At 33.5% G+C, this 20,970-nt stretch overlaps 1 protein-coding gene across 1 annotated transcript in view; it reads right to left on the bottom strand.

Annotated features, from left to right (window-relative positions):
- Window positions 1-3,475: 3,475 nt before the first annotated feature.
- Window positions 3,476-20,970, bottom strand: part of vipr1b (vasoactive intestinal peptide receptor 1b) — a 93,215-nt gene continuing 75,720 nt past the window's right edge. Inside the window, exons 7-13 of the mRNA XM_015354105.2 lie at window positions 17,348-17,501; window positions 17,112-17,172; window positions 14,147-14,213; window positions 12,099-12,190; window positions 10,218-10,347; window positions 7,040-7,081; window positions 3,476-6,094 (exon numbers count right to left, since the gene is read on the bottom strand). Of these exons, the coding sequence (XP_015209591.1) occupies window positions 5,903-6,094; window positions 7,040-7,081; window positions 10,218-10,347; window positions 12,099-12,190; window positions 14,147-14,213; window positions 17,112-17,172; window positions 17,348-17,501 (738 nt within the window). The 3' untranslated portion in view covers window positions 3,476-5,902. The remainder of the gene's footprint in view (window positions 6,095-7,039; window positions 7,082-10,217; window positions 10,348-12,098; window positions 12,191-14,146; window positions 14,214-17,111; window positions 17,173-17,347; window positions 17,502-20,970) is intronic.

Raw genomic sequence — 20,970 nt, 5'->3', positions numbered from 1 at the left:
AGCAAGACACACAATCACAGACATGCACACACTCAATCACACCTACCGTAGGACCTATTTTCCCAGAAGCCAATTAACCTACCAGTATATTTTTGGCCTGTGGGAGGAAACCAGAACACCTAGAGGAAATCCACGCAAACACAGGGATAAACAACATAATATATTGTTGCAATTAGGGGGTTACAAAATAGAGAATTACAAAAAATACAGAGGTATGCCATTATATGCAAAAATATGTCTTAAAGAGATGCCAAGAATATACCCAAGAGGTTGGTATATCTTTACAATTTGGAAGTTATGATTATTTACTTTAATTATTGATTGTCCTGCTCAGTATTTTCTGTTACTCTCTTTTTTGTAACACCCTATTTGTTGGTGTCAAATAGGTGTCAGGACCGGATTATCTGGTATAAACAGATTTTAGGCAAAAAAATAATTAATGAGGCACACAAGGTTAAACAAATATTAACAATGACAATAACACACACTAAACAACATATAATAAAACATTCAAGTTACAGTACTCTCTCTACACAGAAAAAGTCTCAGAGGCCTACAGCCTGACTAACCAGAAACAAACTGCTACCCAGACTGCTACCAAGTACTTAAAGACCAACAAAAGTGATAAACCTGCCTTCTAAACTAAACAGAATGGGTTAATTGCAACATACTGAAATCAGCATACTGTATGTGATAGTGAAGTTTCAGATATTCTGTGAAGTTTAGAGGACTGAAATTAAGGAAATAAATATTTAAATTGGGTGTATTGTACAGTAAATCTTAGACATACTGTATTCTGACACATCTGGGTTAATTTTATTGAGATGGGACTCTACATTTGTGTTTCTAAGGGGAAAGCAGGGATACTGAGGATTTGGGGGTAAGAGAATACATTGTGTAGGCAAATATAAGGATACATGAAAGAAAATAAAACTCTTTATCATCATTACTTTTAAAAGTTATTATTTAAGACAGTTCTTCATAACAGTGCCCCTTTTCTTATCTGTGTCTGTGGTACAATAAGAATGGTAGTAAAACAGCTGTAATGTGCAGACAGTCTTGGAGACAGAACAGGAGGCTCATCCCAGTTGATAGCAATGTTGTGTAGGACCTCACATGCCACAGTGACGGTGCATGGACTGGTACACAGACCTAATAAGAAACAAGCAAATCTCTTTTTTAAAAATTTAGGGATCAAGTATCACATCAGTAGGTATGTACCCTTATCTGACATATTTTAACATAAATCTTCATAAATGTTCTTAAATTAAAAATAACAGTAAATTGCCACAAACATTCAGTTATATATCAACATGTGACAGAAAAAGTAATAATCATGGGCTACATATGAACTAACTGATTAGTTTAATTGAAATGCTCTGATTCATAGCCCCCTGCAGTTTCTGCTAATTAGATCAACAACAATGCTGAGCCCTCAGCACTGTACTAAGCCCAAGTTCAGTTGGTTACCAACTTTGTTCCACAAGATTTCTGTTGCAGTTGAGTTCAGAGGTGGAGATGATCTCCAAATAGTATTGTATTAACTAGTCCACAACTTCGTACACAGCTGCAATTTACCCAATTTGAGGAAAAAAATATTTTTCTATAAATCTGGATGCTACAAGTAAATCCCCCTATTCCAAAAGCATCCACTAATGGGAAAAGATTTCTTAACCTAGGGATTCTCCATACAGGAAATCTGAGTTTCCTAAATAAAATAAAATGGCAAGCTCCCTATATAAGGTTCAAATAATTTACTAGAGTCTGGTCTTTAAGGTTGATCTGGACAAGAACCTCTCACCTCCGGTGTCTCCCTTTTCCCATTTTTCTATATTACTTCTGTATTATGTAAACACAATACAATAGACTGGAATATGTTAAAGGTGAGCAACCTCAGAAAACAAAACATAAGGGTCTGTAACATGCATAGATTTTGAAGGAAATAAATGTCAATTAAGAACAGCAGTGAAATTGAGTTTTTAATGAAAGTTCGGAGGGATGAAGGCAGCTGAACTACTAATTAAAATCAGCTGCCACAACTCACACTCATTTTGACATAAGTGCTCTGTCTTCATATATACTGTACCACGTCACCTTCTCCTCTTCCTTTCTAGTTTTTCTCATCCCTCCTGCACCTTTGCAGCTAGTTCCTTTGATTGGACAGAAGCCCTACCCTCCCCATTAAATGGCCAGGAGGTTGACCCTCAGTTTATCTCAATAAACAATTCTACTTTATCCCAGTCTTGGGATTCTGTCATTCCTCGTGAAAGATAAAAAAGTTCCCGAGAGAAACAGTATGTTTTAACCCCTTTAATTAATTGATATTGTACCTTATCCTAAAGGAAGCTATAAATAGAATGTATTGCATACAATAAAAATTCAACAGTCTATTCTCCTTTACTCTTAAATAAGATTGGATGTGCTATAATTTGGGTTGTAGGGTTACTTTTACTTTTGAATTATGGACTAAAGATGTATACTGTAGGTATACTGTAAATATTTAATTCAAAGTGAACGTTGCATTACTGAGAGGGAAAACACACAATGATGTGTGACAAACTTTAAAGAAAAAAATTATTAAAAAGACCGAATGCTTTCAATATCTGATAATTAATGGGAGTTTGAAAAGGTGACAAACACAGAAGTATTCTACTTAACATTAGTGTGCCCACTAAATAAAACTATAATTCAAGTCTTTACATGTAACTTAAATATTAGTCTTTTCCTTCTTTTCAGATACTTAAATAGTAAGTGGACTAAAAATGGTCTCCAGGGTATTTTTATGAAGTATTTATACAATGTTATCTATATGTGTGTGTTTACTTATCTCACACATTTATCTTTTTATTCTTTTCATGTTTTTACTACTGTATGTAGCTTGACAAAGTGAATTAGTATGGGAATTCTGTTTTTGTAGATACAGTAGCTGTTGAAGCTCCCTTAGTAACTGGTCAGACATACATTTCAGTATGTGAAAGAGTATTTTAATTTGATCTTTTTAAATTTGAGGCCAAGTGTTTATTCTATTCTGTGATTCTGTAACCTTTCAATACTGTATATTAAAAAAGTATTGAAAAAGTATTTTTTCTGGATGACATATTCATGAGTTGTCTTTTTATTTCTATAATTTTGCTTCAGAAAAATGAAAATTTTGTCATAATGGATTGAGCTATTAAGTTGAAGAAAATGTCTATACTATAGTTCACAAAACAACAATACAGTTTCTGACCCACCTCAAGCTTTTTGAAACCAAAATGCAACGACCTTCTCAAATGTCAAAATATTTTCATGCTTCATTTTAATTTACTATTATTAATTATTATTATTACTATTATTTTAAATAGTTTTCAGGCATATGTAAGAGTAGGCATATGTTGTTTACTTAATTGGAACACAGTGCTCTGTACATTTCAAAATATTAACATAAGATGTTTCAATTGGAAAAAAAGAAGTAGAACTTTCGAGTGTGAGACAGACATCAGACAACAATAATGTGTGGACAATATTTTTTTGTAGCCATTGGAAAGTCTCCATTATGGTGTAAAATACATTTTTACAGTTTTCTAATAACTTTATGACTACTAAATAAACAGCATGTGACCAACAAGCACAAATCTGGCATCTAACAAAAAGAATTATAACCATATTACAAACTATTTCAAGTGAAATATATTGTTTAATATCACAACATCCAGTTTTGCAACTACATATGATGATTTTTTTACTTTGAAAACATCATTACATCTTAAAGTACAAATAATACTGTATATAATATATTCTGCAAATAGACAGACTAATAGACATTCTAATAAAACAAACCATTCTAATCTCACATAATACATTGTAAATTTACCATTCCAGAAATTAAAAAAAAAACAGTAAAGGAACAAACCGTACAGAACATTATATACAGTTTTAACATAATTAAGAATATACATTCTCGACAACATTTTCTTAGAGGTAGAGAAGCCATTTCACATTTGCCTTTACACTGTAGACAACAGATATTGGTGTGAAGCCTTCAAGCACAGTTACATATCAGAAATCGGAAATACAAGAACAGAAATGCAAGGGGCTTGCAGACAGAAACACAAAGCTAATATAGACAACATATTCCAACCTTATAAAGTATATCACCACTAGTTTTTTAAGTTTTATTTGTATTATTTGTGTTTCAGAACTATTACCATCTAACAACTCTTTGTCAGTTATACAGATATGCACCGCTTTAATTTCAAATTACATATTACTAGTATTTTACCGGGAATTTCAACTCACTTTTGCTTTCTTTCAAAGAACAGAAACAGGAATGCTTATTTTATTGCAATTATAAACTGTTAAACTGTTAATCAAGCAGGATCACAGAACAGAAAAACCTAAATACAACAACACTTCCGCAGAGCAGGTCCATACCAGCTAAAATTAAAAAAATGTTGTAATAATATTTAAAAATGTTGCTGTAAGGATGTGATTATATTATGTTAGACAACATTTTGCAGTGTTTTACAATGTTACTAGAAGAGTGTCATTGGCACAATCAGGCATTTACACATAATGTTATAGCCATTTTACAAAAACCTAAATTATTTACAGTATATGTGGTATACAGAATATGTTCTTATACATCAAGCATTGTACCAGTAGTGTGTTAATTCTATGTTTTCTTTCATGCTATGACTGTGATAACATAGTGATAACATAGTAAAGAATATTTCTTCAACATCCATTTTTCATTATGGTACCACAATTTGGTAAATTGGGTATCACTATGGTCCACTGGTGGAAAAGCGAAAAGAATACTATCTGTGATGTATTATTATATAATATCTAAACAATAAAGTTTAATATTACATATACATTCAATTTATGAACATCATTACTTTTATTATATACGTTTATGCTGTCCTTATAATCATTAGTCATTGGCTAACAAACAGATCAGACAGAGGAGGGCAATTTGTCTTCTTATGATGATTCCAGTGACCACATAGTATCTCCCTTTAAAGGTACCTATACGGTATATATAAAAAGTTCAGTAGCCATCATTCAATGCACTTCAGTGCTACAGTCACAAGATACATTGCTCTGCTGGTGTGGCTGCACAACATCCTAATATACTGTAGATGTGTATAATATCTGTCTGCTACATGTTTTCATGTGAAACCATGTTTGAGTTTATTAATTTTAAATTTGTTTATTTATAAATATGGTTTTCTAAAAGCTGACCACTTGTTCAACTCCTACATTTTAAGTACTTACAGCTTTTCTTTGGTGATTGTGTGCAGTTGTAAAAACTTTAACATTTTGATCTGAGGAACCTGGCTTAATGATGCTTTAACTCAGACAAAGTGCTTCATTATCCAGTTGTAAGCACCAGCAAGATTGACACACACTACCACTATGTATTTGTGAAAAGGACAATTGTTTTTTTGTTTGCAGGAAGCGGGAGGATTGTCATAAAGGTACTGTATTTGCAGCCTTTTTAGTACACTTAGTGTAGAAAAGGTCATTAATTGTGAATTTATCAAGTCTACTGCCATTGACACAGACTCAGGTTTTGGAATGTGCAGAATTTTAATTTTTTTATTTCTATTTAAAGACATGTCTGTGTCAAATACGTTCTTACAATATTCACGATGTGTACACTAATATAAACTCTTGGTAGCCAGCTGTGAAGTTTAGCATTAAAATTTCTTGATTGATTTACTACTAGAGCTTTTTTAAAGTTTCATAAAAGAACTGCTTAAGATTCTTCTAGAATATTGTTGTTGTCTGAATGTATTACTTTTTATTTTTTCATTTTGCTTTAATTTTTAATAGACTCTCTTGTATCTTGAATGAACGTTCCCAACAAAACAGCTGAAACACCAAGCAGAGATGCAATATACTGTAAGTTCCTAGGTTAAACTACAGAGGAATCAGCTTGAAAGCTAGATGCCCTCTGGGTCTTTGGACTGCATCTTGTGAACACTGAGATCTGAGTGCTGAAGTTTGTGCCACTATTTCCCATAGAGGGTTGATGGTACTTCATGTCCGTGCCAAGCAGCCTCTCCAGATGCCACCTCCTCCACTTCCTCTTTATTTCTGCTTGAACCTGTGGTTAAAGAGTAGAGACACTTTTTATTATCACTTTGGTCTCATGATGTGACACATACTGTACATACTGTATATAAATACAGTAATAAACTATCAATTGTAATAAAATTCAGTTACTTTTGGTAAAGTCGGAAAGATATCAACAGGGATATTTGGATAACCTTAATCTCAGATGTCAAGTCTTGTATCTTTAATTTGTAAGTATAAAATTTGGAATTAAAAAATAACTAGCATTTCTTTTATAGCTCTTGAGTGTTAGAAATTTACTGTCATCATGGTGGTAATAAGAAAGGGAATGCATTTCTTATTACCAATTAGAACTTGAGGACATAAACTACTGTTTTCTTAGAACTGCAGATAATAAAAAATATTACTTGGAATACAATATAAAATAATCAGAAAGCCAATCAACACAGACACACCACCCTTGCAACATGCAGAGTACTAGTTCTTGCTACACAGGCAGTAAATGTTTCTGATGTAAAATGATCAACAGGAAAATTATGTTTTGCCCTGTTCATATATATGTTTAAGATAACCATTAAAAAATATTGCCATTTCTAATTAAGTCATTGTAATATGTATTAAATATGTTAATAAAAGTTTTATGAACCAAAATAAGCGAGTAAGTGTGAGTTAAACACCCTGTGAACACAGAAGTGACAAATGATAATAACAATGACACCATTTTGTAGCCAAGGCTACATTTGGCAGCCATCTGTGGAAGATTGCTGGCAGTGCATTCTGAGGCCACTGTCACCATGGGTAAGTGATGCCAGACAAGGTTTTGTTGAAATTAAGTGAATCACTAAAGTGGTTGGCTTCTGAGAAAAAAAAGTGAGAAGGTGAACAAAGCAGCTACATCAAACGAGCACATTAAATGTTCCCAGACTCTTTTCAAAAAGGATATACTAAAATTAGATTTTAAAATATTTTAACCAACCTCTCCATTTAGAAAACAGTACAGGACAGCTACAAGAAACCCCTGAAAAAGACAACAGACAGTTAGAAGTCTTAGGCCCAGTGCCAGAAAAAAACCTTTTTAAAATGAAAGACAACAGTACACTCTACTGTATGTCTTGACAAGCTTTCGTAATAAGACAGACACCATTGTTTATGGTGTAATTTAAAAGATAAGCTTTCAGAGTTTAAAAGTAAATTAATTAGGACTTTCTAAAAACATTTACTACTACAAGACATCCAGACTGTTTTTTACGGGTTTTTTTTTCAATACAAAAGTGCAGCAGATGTAAAATCCTAAAGTTTTCATGATGCTACCTGAACAAACTGGAAGGAAGTTTAGAAGTACTGCTTGGATTTTGTTGTATGCACAATTCAATTTTCATTTACATGTAATTAGATACATAACATTGTGTGGATTTTGCTACATTCTTTTAAAATGTTATACAACATATTAATATCATTGACGATTTAATTGATTTTATGAATTACACCTTTGTCTAAAATTAAATCGAGAAACTTTAATTGTATTGTAAAATATATAAAGTTGTAAGTTTTATTTATGGAAGCCCTTTTTCATGCACATATGGCACATTACGAGAGTGCATATATATTAGTTTAAATACTTGATGGCTGTAGTGCAGACTTTTAAAATTTAAGTACCAAAACTGATATACAACAGGTGTGTGTTTGTAATCCAGGTTTTTAAGTATATTGTACAAGGTCATGAATACAAAGCAACTATTACTGACAATTGTACTACTTGCGGCAATAAAAACGTACGAGAGAAGTGATATGGTTAAAGGAGAATTATTACATGCATTGCTTCATTACTTACACAACAAATAAGGAAAGTAAACATATTTATTGTTGTAAAACTGAATCCTTTAGGTGCCATAGTGAAATGGCAGTTAAATAATGCTGGCTGCTAGCTTTTGAGCCCTGAGTTCAATGGGGTTTATGTTGGGTGCTCCAGTTTCTAATCAGAAAGCATGGGTTATTTGGCGTTTTTAAATTCTGCATGGGAGTGGTTTCATTTGGTCCAGAGAGTAGCCCCTAGTCACAAACATGAGAGAACAATAAAAACAAACACTTGGCCCACTACATTAGAAGGTGGTGATGATGATAATAATAAATCCAAGCATTTCTTGATAAAAGACAGGTTAATTGCTTCAAGAACAAGGCTGCATTAGACCATTGTTTTCCCAGAAATGTGCCTCCTATTCACAATTTTAAAAGTTTCTCCACATAGTTTCCACCTGTGTCCCCTGTTTGTGTTTCACTGGTAATTCATAGGCCCTGTGTCCCCTGCTTCTAGGATAGGCTCTGAGTTGCTGTGACGCTTACCAGGAATAAACAGTTTCCTGTTAATGGATGGATGACCACTTTAGACCGAGTGCCTTAGTTATGTTCAAGTGGCAAACTGCTTTTACTGTTTTCAAAGTGCATACAATGACGTGGAAAACAGAAGGAAAGCACTTAAAATGAAAATACTGACATCTACAAATGTTAACCATCTTCTTAAGTCAAGTTTGTGTTGTAATGCTGCTGTGTACACAGCTCTGAAACCCATGTAAACACTTTTTTTTTCCATTAAGGCCAAAGACTTAACCAGCTCAAAAAGGGAGCAAATGAAGTGTAGTTCCAGGCTAGAAAACTCATTCCAGTATAAATTGTGCAGTTTAATGTATGAGGTGATGTATGTGATAGATAATTTCAATTCCATTCCTCTGATAAAAGGGTCCTTATGTTTATTTGCTATTCTCCTACTGATCTAATCAGTTGCCCTTATTAGAATTAAGAATTAAGGGTATTCTGTGGTCATATATAAATTCAGGATGAAATGTTATTTACACCTTGATAGCTAAGGATTATCCTCTAATAAAAAAAATAAAAAAAACTACTTTCTGCCAAAAACTACAAACCTGCATTTCAAATATGTTTAATTGTTGTACAATACAGTTAGGACTCTTACACAGAAACATTAGAAGAAGATACCTGTATAAAGTTGGAAATGTCACAGCTCACATGTTACATCTTTAATCTTACTGCTTCATCAAGCTCCCTATTGACATTTACAAAAAAGAGACCTAGCAAGCTTCCCTTTAGATCTTTGAAATGCCAAAGACAGAAATTAGGTGAAAATATACTTTAAACTTGAACTTAAAAAATCACTTATAGCAGACAATATGAATTTCAGCAAATTCATATAGTTAAAACCAGGAAAATGAATGAATCCTTTTTGTTGAAGATACACAGGCATTTTATTGAACATGACAAAGTAAATTTGGTATGCTGGTTAACATTTGTCATAAACAGGGTTGATTAACACAGGGTCAGCAGTGAAAGTCAGAGGCTAATTGCATGAGTGGCCACCACTGTAACCAATACAAGCTGTACATCTGTAATGCATGCTTTGCATCAGGTTGCAATCTCCAGCGATCCCGTCCCATTATTGCAGTGCTAAGACAAAAATCTGTCTGGTCCCTGGACCCAAGATGCCGTATTTCATCCTAATTCATAAAATAATGTGTGCTCAAGTGTGGCAAGGATTTGCTGCATGGATAAAACTCACATCATCTCCTAAGAAAACTGTTTTTACATGAACAGCAGGGAGATGTGTGTTGTCCTGTTGTAATATTAACATGTCAAGATGAGGTGAAGGTAGGATTGTATGTGAGGTCAAAGGGTGGGATAAATGTATACGTCTGTACTGGAGATCTGGAGGCTACCACTACAAATGGAATTGATTCACTTCACTACAAGTCAGAAAGATCTGAAGTCAACAGTCAACTCAAATAAATTGTTTTCTTGATAAGTAGGGTACATTGCTGCCTTTCTCTGTTTTTCTTTCTTAATTCTTTCCAGGCCTGACATTCAACAGGTCAAGTAACCTCCTCATCTTGGCCCAATCAACATTTGTACTGAGAGAAGGTGATTTAAAACATATGCATTATCAGTTACATAATTATTATCAGTAAATCAGGCATGAATGATAAATTAATCTAATAATCTAATCACAATTATTCTAAATCATTTAAGTTATCCCAAAAAAAGTTTTTTTTTAAACAAACTTACTGTACATGCATATGTATGTGTATACAGTATGCTCAGCACATTTAATATACAGTACAGGCTTTTGAGCAATTTTCTCTACTTACCTGAAATGACCCAAGGACAAGGTCGATTACCAGTCTCACTTCCCATTTAAAGTTGTCAGGAAAGAATGCAAACATGATGTAATGAATCCCAAAGAGAGGAATCAACAGCAAAGTGGATTTTGCCAGTCGTCTATAACATCAAAAAGAATATTACTTGCAATGCAGCTTGCATTACTAATATCCAATTCTTATTATGGCATTAATTAAATATGTTACCATCATCTGCTGAATTTAATGGAGTAATGGCATGAGAGTTCCTCATACACTTCCGAAATAATCTTATATCTTTCCATTATCAGCAAAGGATCTGGAACCTACTGTAGTGCAAAGCTATGAAAAGCTTTCTGAAGAACCACTGTTTTACCTCAGGATGAAGAACAATTTGTAAACATGATATACCAATGCACAAAGACAATGCAACAATCTAACTTTTAAACCAATAGCTCATTGGGAACATACATCATGTATTTAAGATTTAAATAGTGAGCACATGGATTTTTTTAAAGTAGAATTGATACTTCACATAACAAAAAAATGAACTCAAGTTATGTGATTTCACAAAAAACACCAGGTGCTCTGCGTTTGGCATTTTAGCTGGGTGGATATTGAAAAAATGAACTAATGATCTATATAAATATGCATTGACAAATATTATTTTTAATTAATGCAAAAGTAGTGTCGAGATTCAATCACACCCCACCAATGAGCAATGAAAATGTTTTGTTTGCCATCAGGATGATTGAAGGCAGACTGTGAGAGAAGTTGCCTGGAGAATTACATTTTCTGCTGCTATAATCAACAGACTAGTCTGGTGCAAACTGCATCTATTAGACACAAGCTACTGTACATTAAGTGTGACATACCAATGGCCAAGAACCATCACAGCTATATGACCCACATGTGTAATTGTTTTCAGTGCAGTGCAGTGTAACTGCAGCACAAGAAATTCTGGGAATAATTATCCTGTGTTTCAGCAGAGTGACTTCTGAGATGTTAGTAGAGAGTGGTGGAGCATTCTACTGAGTTATGAATGCCTATAATAGCCTTGTCAGACCTAACATTTGACAAGTTGTGGAAAGTTGTTGTGAGCATTGTGGTAACTATGTATTTTTTAAATCAACTGGTAGTGCTGGAAAAGGAGGAATCTTCATTAACGTAAAAAAAAACTTTTGATGCAGACTGAGGGCAACCTGTTCAGCAAAGTCCTTGAGTCAACAATTTTTTCATTCGTGCGTGCCAATCTGGAAATGTCTTTTTTCCAGTAACAAAATAAGACCACACTTTGCTTTGATCACAGTGGAATGACTTTGTCAAAAGTGTGAAGGCCAGATTATAAAATAAGAACATCAGTGGGACCCAGTCATCAGTGCCATCAAGACACTTGCAACTGGCTAACCTTTGCCAGATGACAATTGCTATGCAGAGAGAGTCCTGGATTGTCCCACAGTAGTCTGAGCAGAGTATGGTATGTCTATGCAACAATACTGCCAGGACTATGACAATCAGTGAATAAAGGAGTGTGACTGCAGGAATGTCTTAACCAATAAAGTACTAATGTCATAGTGTTTTCATATGATACTGTATTGTATTTCTTACTTAAAGCACTTCCATTTTCCTTGTTTTATATTTTGTTCATATTTTCTCTAATATAGTTTTTTCTGTGTTTATATATTTTTAAAATATATCCATTAGTAATGACTGTGCTATTTCTTTTTTGCATCAGTATATACAGTATATAAAGCAGACATATGATTAAAAGTATCTGTTTAATATTTTTTAAAACTGACAAATTCTGTTCTGACACTGCAAGATTAACTTAATAAAATCAATTAAAATAAAAAAAGGAAACCTCTCAACCGACCGATATTAAATCATACTTACAAATATTGGCTGGATTCCTTTCTTCCCACATCTGGAGAGTGTATCTTTTGAACTAATATGCGAATAATGCAAATGAACAGAATGAAGTTCACCTATCAACAAAGTAGAACAATGTCAATGGATGGTACATTGCAGTTTACTTCCTTTCATATTTTTTCAGATAATTTACTTAGCTGTTTTCTGCTTTTTAAGGTTTAAGTCAAACATATCTCTGCATCTTTAATTTATGTTTTTATCAAGTTTTAAAATATGAGAACTGAGGCTTAGTTACCTTTTAATTGAAAAGAACACAGACACACTTGTTTGTGGACCAAGGAGCTTGAACATTTTCCTTCACTTGTCATATCTAAAAATGAACTAGCACTGGAAATGACTTTTTCTTGTTCATTGAAATCATATACAGAATTTTAATTTAGCATTACATGAATTTGATTATTCAGCTGAAAAGTGAGGTGTTCAACTACACTAAGCTCCAGATCAAAAGACAACTCTAAGGATTGTATCATGGAAAGCAAACTAATGTAAATATGTTTCTTTTTAAGAATAGTTCATCTGTGACAACTTTTATGAGGTAATGACCTCTTCTGTCTGTTATAAGCATTTCCAAGTATTTGAATTGCATTTTTAAGAAGTTCACAATCCACATACCTGAATATGGAAGCACATTGCCACCAATGAAAAAAACAACAAATTGATTCATCAGTAAGTAATTATGAGATAGCAATGATCATACTTGTGTATAAACCAGTGCCAGTCAACGTATCGATAGCTTGTACTGTAGGTACTGTCACTGCAAATGTAACAGGTTGCTCATACACTGATATGATTGTTGCTTTCTTGAAATTACGAGATAGCTCAAGCATTTTTTTTCCTTGGTGGCAGCAATGCATTTCCGTACCTGAAAGACTATGAGGCTCCACCCTGTGAAATACTCTAAGGATGGCAGATTCTGCTAAGGTATTACTCTTATTTGTTAACTCTTGATCTCTTGATTGATAATGATGTTTTCTGGGAATTTCAAATGACATGAGCAAAATTATCTTTATATACAGTATATGTTGATTTCTGATAAATTACTTCAAAAAAGACATTGTTTGGGGTAAACAGTATTTGTATGAATTTCGTGTACCAAAATGGTGTTAACCCATTAGTAGCAAGAGAGCCACTCATTTAAATACAGTGGCTACTAGCTACTGTAAATGAGTTACAATAAATGTAAATGTATAATGAAAAATCATTTCAATAATGTCAATAAAGTCATGTTGTATAATTTCAGTATGTTATGAAAAAGTTTTCTTTTGCCACATTTCTCTGAAGAAATTTACAATTCTAAACTTACAAAGGTTTTCTTCAGACAGTGTAATGTTAAAATTGATTTATCAGCCAAAGCCTTAATGGTATTTAAGATTTTTCAATAACCTACCTTATGACCTTTATAAGGGTTCATACTGTAACCTTAAGCTTTCAAAAATGTAATACTTTCTCACACACAGCAATCTCTACTCAGGTTTCACTTTCACTTCTTCTGGTTAACTGTATTCTCAGATCAAGCACTGTCACTAATCTGACAGTTACTGTACAGTACTTTACAGAATGAGATTCCCTGGTATCTATTTGTAACACATTTATCAATACAGTATATGCCATTCTGTAAACATGCTGGTATTTGAACTAACTGTTGACACACTAAGTAATTATCTGTAACACAGAAGTATTTGATTTGAATGCATTACGTCATGCAAACCACACCTGACTTTTAAATCATTTTTGGAGAAGCTTCTTTACACATATAAAATTGATATCAAATCTAAAATCATTAAAAATATCAAGTTAATTTTATGTTTCTAAAATAATTCAGGATTAACAAAATCTACAAGGTTTAACTAGATGCTCAAAACATCCAATTCATATGTTTCTCATATAACAAAAATACCAGATGTACACTACTTTGTACACATATTTAGAAAAAAAAGGTTATTTATTTTTCTTTTTACTATTAGTATTTCCACTAATACTAATAACAACCCTTTGACAGGTTCTAAACTTACCACTATTGATACAGTAATGGGTGCTTTGATAATCCACCAATATGGATACACTATCATGTCCCAGCATCTAAATTACAGGGAAAAAAACATAACATAGATAAGGAGAGAATAAACATTGGGTAATTCTTGTGCATAATAAGTGCCTATGAATTTACAGTATGTGCAAAATATTTTGCTCAAAACCTTTTGAAAATGAAAATGAATTTGTAAAGTTCATTATGTTAAAATTATACAGTATATGAGGTGATAAAACAAATATGAAGTGCATTTTTTAAATTAATCACATATATTTATTAACAGACTGAATAAACAGAAATACAAGTTAAAACAACACTTGTAATTAAAGGGGAACTGCCGTCCCAATTCCTCAGACAAGTTATTAAATCTTGATTAAAATAAATTGACAGTATCACAAAATATTACAAATTCCAAATTATGCACAAAATCGTAAACTCAATGAAAGTACTGGATAGCAGCTATATTGTCAAAAAAACCTGGCCTGGCTACGGGGAAAAGTGAGAGTTCACATGAATTGCAACGTGAGAAGGCCGTTTCTTCCCACTAGTCATTGTAATGGCTAATGTAATGCGATCTACAAGCGAATAAGTACAGGTTGTGCAACAGACATTTCAGTGCAGAAATGTTCCTGTTACGACCCCAAGTGTCTAGGGGTACAGGGGTGTAACATTTAGGATAATTCTTTTGGAAGCAGGTGGGTTCTGGTGAGGGACTAGGAAGCGTGATAACAAAGGTGGGTGCAAAAATGAAAAGTTGAACAAGTGACTGGTAAGACACCATAACACACAGGGATAAGGAACTAGAGTGGTGCCAAAGAAAAGGAAATAACAAACAAAAATGGAGCTGGCTAAGAAAGTGAGGGAAAGCTAACCTGACTACAAAAGAAAACCCAGAACACACGGTCTTCGGCGTCTTCAACCTAGCTAACCTCCACTGACTACCCAAAATGGCACTAACCCGTACTAAACTAGTGTTAATAATACAAAATCAACTAAGTGTGTAGAATTTACCCAACAACCTAAACTAACCTTATACACAAAAGTTCACACAAAAACACAAGTGAACTAGGAATACAAATAAGGGAAAACGAGAGTAATCAACAGGAACAGGGTACAAAAGAACACAAAAGTTGAACATATAACATGGTAGGGCAAGGTAATGGCAAAACAAGGATAAACACAAACAAATGAAAGTACAAAGAAACTAACAGAAACCAACAAAACAACAAAGCAACAAAGCTGAAGCTATACGAAAACACACACACACACAGAACAAAACAAACCAACAAAGCCGAACCAAAAGCAAAACGAAGCGATAACCAAAGCGAAATGAAGCAAAGCAAAACCAAACGGAACCTCCATGTTATATACTGAATAAGATGCACTCTGATGTAACAGTTCCAAAGTGACCTGCATGCAGAGTTAACAAATAAGTTGTATTTGTTAGAAAACCTGACTTGAAGTCGAGACCTATTGGATTAAAAGTGATGTATTTACAAGCTTGCTTGTTTACAATGTAATAAGGCTGTTTCATCTCATTGGAAGTTGTGTTGCCCCTTTCTGCATCACAGAAAATAGCACTGGACATTTTGTAGGTTTTTACTGTGTACATTTTACTTTTATTGTGGTTTGAAAGGCACTCATCACTGCTGATTCTTTCTAACCCCAAAATATAAAAATAGTGTTGCAGTATAAATCAGTTCAGGTTTTTCACCCTCCTCCATTTTCATTGCACTGCTATTGCACCATCCCCTCAGTTCACCTTATGTGGAAGGGGAAGGTAGATTTAAATGTTATTAGAAGAGAAAAATACACTTTGAAGGCAAGTTCTGAAAATTTCCCAGTATTTTGCTGTACTTTTCAAATTTAACGGTGACTTCTGGAAAATCAAGAAAAACATTTGACCACAATCAAAGCACTTTAAAATCACTCTGAATCAATCAAACAAATCAATCAGGAAATTAATAGAATTAAACAATAAGTGATTCATATCTTTGTGACCACCACTGCTCAATCTCTGTGGGTGAAAACACATTTCAGAATCTCCTATATTAGATTGTATGATTAAAAAAATATATATTTACCAAGACAAACCAAATAACCACAAGCCCATTCTGCTCACTCAGGTTTCAAGAGTGTGACAGAGATCCTGCAGCTTGCCTTTAATGTCTGCATCACATCAACATCACACCATCCTTAAAAACAGCTTATTCAATTCAGGGTCACGGTGGCATTTCTGAGATCAAACACTTGGCCTTGGCATGTTTGTGTCTGCCCTGCAACATGCTGGGGCACGTGTGACTGGCTTCCCATCCAGGATGTACCCAAGGAAGCATTGGGGGTAAGGCTGGATTAAGCCCTGGATGGGATGCCAGTCCATCACAAGGCACACACAGACACAAACACAAATAAACACACTAGGATCAAGCTTTTTTTTTTACAGATTAAGCCAGCAGTACATCTTTTAATTGTGGGAGGAAACCAGAGCACCCAGAGAAAACCCATATAAACAAGGAAAGAATGAACTCCAAAAAGACAGCATCCCAGGAATTGAAACGAGGGGCCCAGCACTGTGAAGCAGCAATGTTAACCACCGTGTTGTTTCTTTAACATCTGGTAAATTCCAAAATTTACTCTTCCTCTCGGCCCCATGGCACCTTTTCCAAAAAAAGGGGAGATTTCCGCTACATCAGTCTGGTCGTTCATGGTGGGAGAACTCCAGGATACTGAGCATCCTGGGGAATATGTCAAGGCAGTAACAGGCTCAATTGATAGAAACTATGTTAACCTTCCATTGATGTGAAATCAAGTGGCTAAAATTCCATGACAAAAGCAAATTAAATGCTGTAATAAAGTATTGGTACAGTATGTTGCAGGTGACAATTTCAAATATAAGAAAAAAAAATTGTAGTCTTAGGTGATGACAAAGTTAGGTTTAATAAACTCACCCAATATCATTAAAATAGGCCCTTGCAATGCTCCAAGCTGTGATAAATACTGATGGTGTTCCTGGAAGAATGGAAGATTATATAATTATAGCATCTGAAACAAAGAGTGAGGCCACTCATTTCTAGGTCAGCAAAAATCATTTGAATTCACTTTATTAATATTGTATCCCTCTGGAAAACATTTATATGAGTCATAGTTAAATTTTTATAAAAAGTAATAATAAATAGAAACCTACCCCAACCAATCAAGATGTAACACCAGAAATACTTCCGCTCAGAAAAGAATGAAATGGCCAGTAGAGTATGCAGGTAAAGACCTTCAACCAGAAGCCAGAAGAAGTTGGCCATAATACAGTATTGGAAGAAGACAATTGCAGCTTTGCAGCCAACCTAGGAAAACACACAGTAAGATCAGTGATATGTGATTTTGATTTAACAGTACCCATCAGCAGGATAATTTCAATATTTTAAAGATGTGCTTCAGTGATACTGAATGAAACACTTAAAAAAATGTAAAAATGCATATTTAAAGGGTTGTCTTGAGTTATAAAACCTACAACAGCAAAAGGTTTTATTATCCATAAATTTATCAAAAAGTTTAGTATCCATTATTTGTATGCACGAATAAATAATATCATGAAATAATAGAAAATGCTGGGACAGTCTAAGAACACTCAGCATACACTAGAAAGAGAACAGCAAACATGGTTCTTGCTACAGAAATTAGGATCAGACCTTTTAGAACTACCCTGTTTAAGCAGTGAAAAACATTACACTGTTTAGTTAGAAACTATTGGCTGTTACTGAACATTTTACTACGCTAAACTTAATTCCATGTGCAAATATAGTCTATCTAACCTGTTGGAGTTAGGATATGCTTAAAACCGGTCTTGTGATTTATTATAATAGTTCTTTTATTCTCAAATTGAAATGTGCACAAATACACATCTTTAAATTTATCACACTTCCATGGGTAAGTTATTTTAGGGCTATTTTATCTATTTCTAAAACTGACAGAATCAGAAAAACACCTGAAAAATGTAACAGTTGATAGTGTGAATTAAAAAAACATTATACATTTACATTAAATCTTGAAAGAGTATATACAGTACAATATCTATAAGCTGCAGAATCGTCCACTTTGAAGAAAAGTATAAGGCTTAATATGAGTAGGGAAGAAAATTACTTTAATAATCTGCATCTGTAAATTATGCCTTACAGTTTGTACAAAGGCTGTTAGGATATGATAATTAGCATGTTAGATTTCTTGTTAAAATATTGCATACAGAAAATATGGGAATAGTTTGGAAATCACTAGGTATTTTCATATCATTTATTAATGTATTAATTTACCAATTAATTGAAAGCAATTTAATTAAATTAAATGGCTAATTTAATTAATTTCTCTTTCTGTTGATTTTTGTTTCTCTTCACTGAAATATTTACAGTATACATATTTTTCAAATATTTATAAATATTTTTCAAATGCAGATAAATAATACTTTTATTTATAATATAATTTTATTTTATTTTATTTATCTTAGGAATTTCTTATAGGCTATATATTTTGTCAATGTTTAAATCCAATTTTACCAGTGATGTAATTTTTCTACCATACACAACAGATGGAAAATTTATGGAACATATGCAGACTCAGTCTGGTGATACAGTAAACAAAAAGCTGGAGGCATCACAACAGAGATTTTTCAAAGGCTCAAGGTCCCCACTGGACCTTAAAAGTCATTAATGACTCCTTATTTCCATTTACCTATAAAAAAGGAAATACCAAACAACTGAGCTGTGAATGTTTCTGCAACTCAAATAATGAGCCAAAATACCACTGACTGTTTCTCTTAAGTGTCATCACTGTGCAGAGCAAGCGAGTAAAAATATAGCATGCCTGCAACTTCAAGTGGTTAGACTGTAGGAGTTGGGATTCTGGCAAATTAGTTTTTGTGACTCAAGCAAAGATGAATCATAGGTAGGTGGTACTGTATAACAGATGAAGGTAACAGACTGGAAAACAGGGCAAGCTTCAGATATAACAAATGTAGAAATATCTAATTTGATACAGTACCTTTAAAATAAGAAAAACTGCCTTCAAACAAACCAGTTTTAACCATGTTTGAACAGAAATTTTACAGTAAGCGTTATGGTTTGTCTTTTTTTTGTAATCCTGAAAAATAACTTAATGTTTTACTTTGCATTTCTGTGTACTGTATAAAAGAACGTTTGTATTGGTTAAAAATACATTGAAACAATCGATCTCTACAGTTAACTAGCTGTCCAGCTTCAAAAAGGAAACCAAAAGAAGGAGATAATGTACTGCTCTATGGAAAAAAGTAATTTTTGCATATTTATATAAAATGTGATGAAGATTCTAGTTCTTTACCAAGTTATTAAGGTTGTGGAATTTTTGGTGCTGTGAACACCTAGTTTAAAAACAAAAGAACTGAACATATCATTCCTTACCCTCACTGGCTGAGAGCTTACATGACATTTTTCATTGTATCTTGCCTTCAACATACTGTAAATAGTAGCAGGATGCACAACTACAACCTGTGATGAGCGTGCCCTTGGTACTGTACATACTTAGCGTCACAGGCAGACAAACACCAAAAAAAGGAAAAAGAGAGCTATGAAAAATTAACACTAATAGAGGCAGTGATAATGGAGGTACAGATGCAGCCACTCAGAATGCATGCCATTTTTTAGTATGCAGCGTGGTACGTTATGTGATTCACTGGCCAAAGTCGATCGAAAGGTGGCACTTGTGATGCGTTCGATGCTAGTGATGTTGCTTCATTTAATCTGTTTCCCTACTTCTTTATCGTCTTGTGAAAGATCTCCCTTTTTGATTGTGTGGCAAGGGGTCTCTACACGAACCATAATTGTATCTTCCCCAGATAGCAGTTACAATAACCTCTCTCGTTTGATTCTGTTCAGCCAGGTGCACTCGTTAACCGTCTTCTTACTTACAGGCATCCTGACATGGAAAACAACTGAGGCTGCTACCAGTTTGATCCCACCATACTGTAAGTCTTTGCTGATTTGTAGTACTTAACAAAAACCTTTATCTCTATATTGTCTTTCTGAATACCCACTGTTTAGGAACTGCTTTTATAGGGAGTTAGAGTCTTCGGGTGCAGACAATTACAGTTTTCCCAGTGAGAATATGAAGAATGTACAGTAGTTCTCCTAAATGAGATGACCACGCCCCTGGGGAATTCATCCGTGTTTCCAATCCCTGCTTTGCTACACATCTTTAAATCCACTTAATATGGAATATTAATATGGAATTTTGTAACTAAAGGAAATTTGTGGTAACAACAAAAATAACATCTCTGAATGTCAATATTTAATGTCAATATATTATATATATTTACATACTGTACATAGCTGGTAGTGGTAACTACAAATAAAAAAATAACATTCACAACAGTATTCTACCTTCTTCATAAACTTTTTCTGCATCAAAGTCTTTAACTCGGTTATTTTGGGAACGTTTTGACATGCTCCTTCTAACTATATTAAGTTTATATACTTTTAAAAAAGCTTTTTTAACCTTTATGAATACTTGCTATTGTTATTGTTGTTAAAAAATGTAGCACTTTATAAAATCATCTTAATAGGGATTTATGGAATTATGGAACTAAAAAAACGTTAGTACTGTAGCTGCAGATAAAAATAGTTTCTAAAAAGTCATTAATAATTTTAATTTAAGTGATTTAAATATCTAAATCAAAATAATATATTTATCTTTAGTTTGTCAAATGGGGTTTTAGATGTTTGATGTTTTAGATGTTTTATATAACTACATGGAGTTATCTTTATTGACTAGGCAAAATTATGTCAAATA

The sequence above is a fragment of the Lepisosteus oculatus genome, chromosome 6 (genome assembly GCF_040954835.1).
Source record: "Lepisosteus oculatus isolate fLepOcu1 chromosome 6, fLepOcu1.hap2, whole genome shotgun sequence".
NCBI classification, from domain to species: Eukaryota; Metazoa; Chordata; class Actinopteri; order Semionotiformes; family Lepisosteidae; genus Lepisosteus; species Lepisosteus oculatus.
This window is presented reverse-complemented; position numbering and strand designations above follow the sequence as displayed.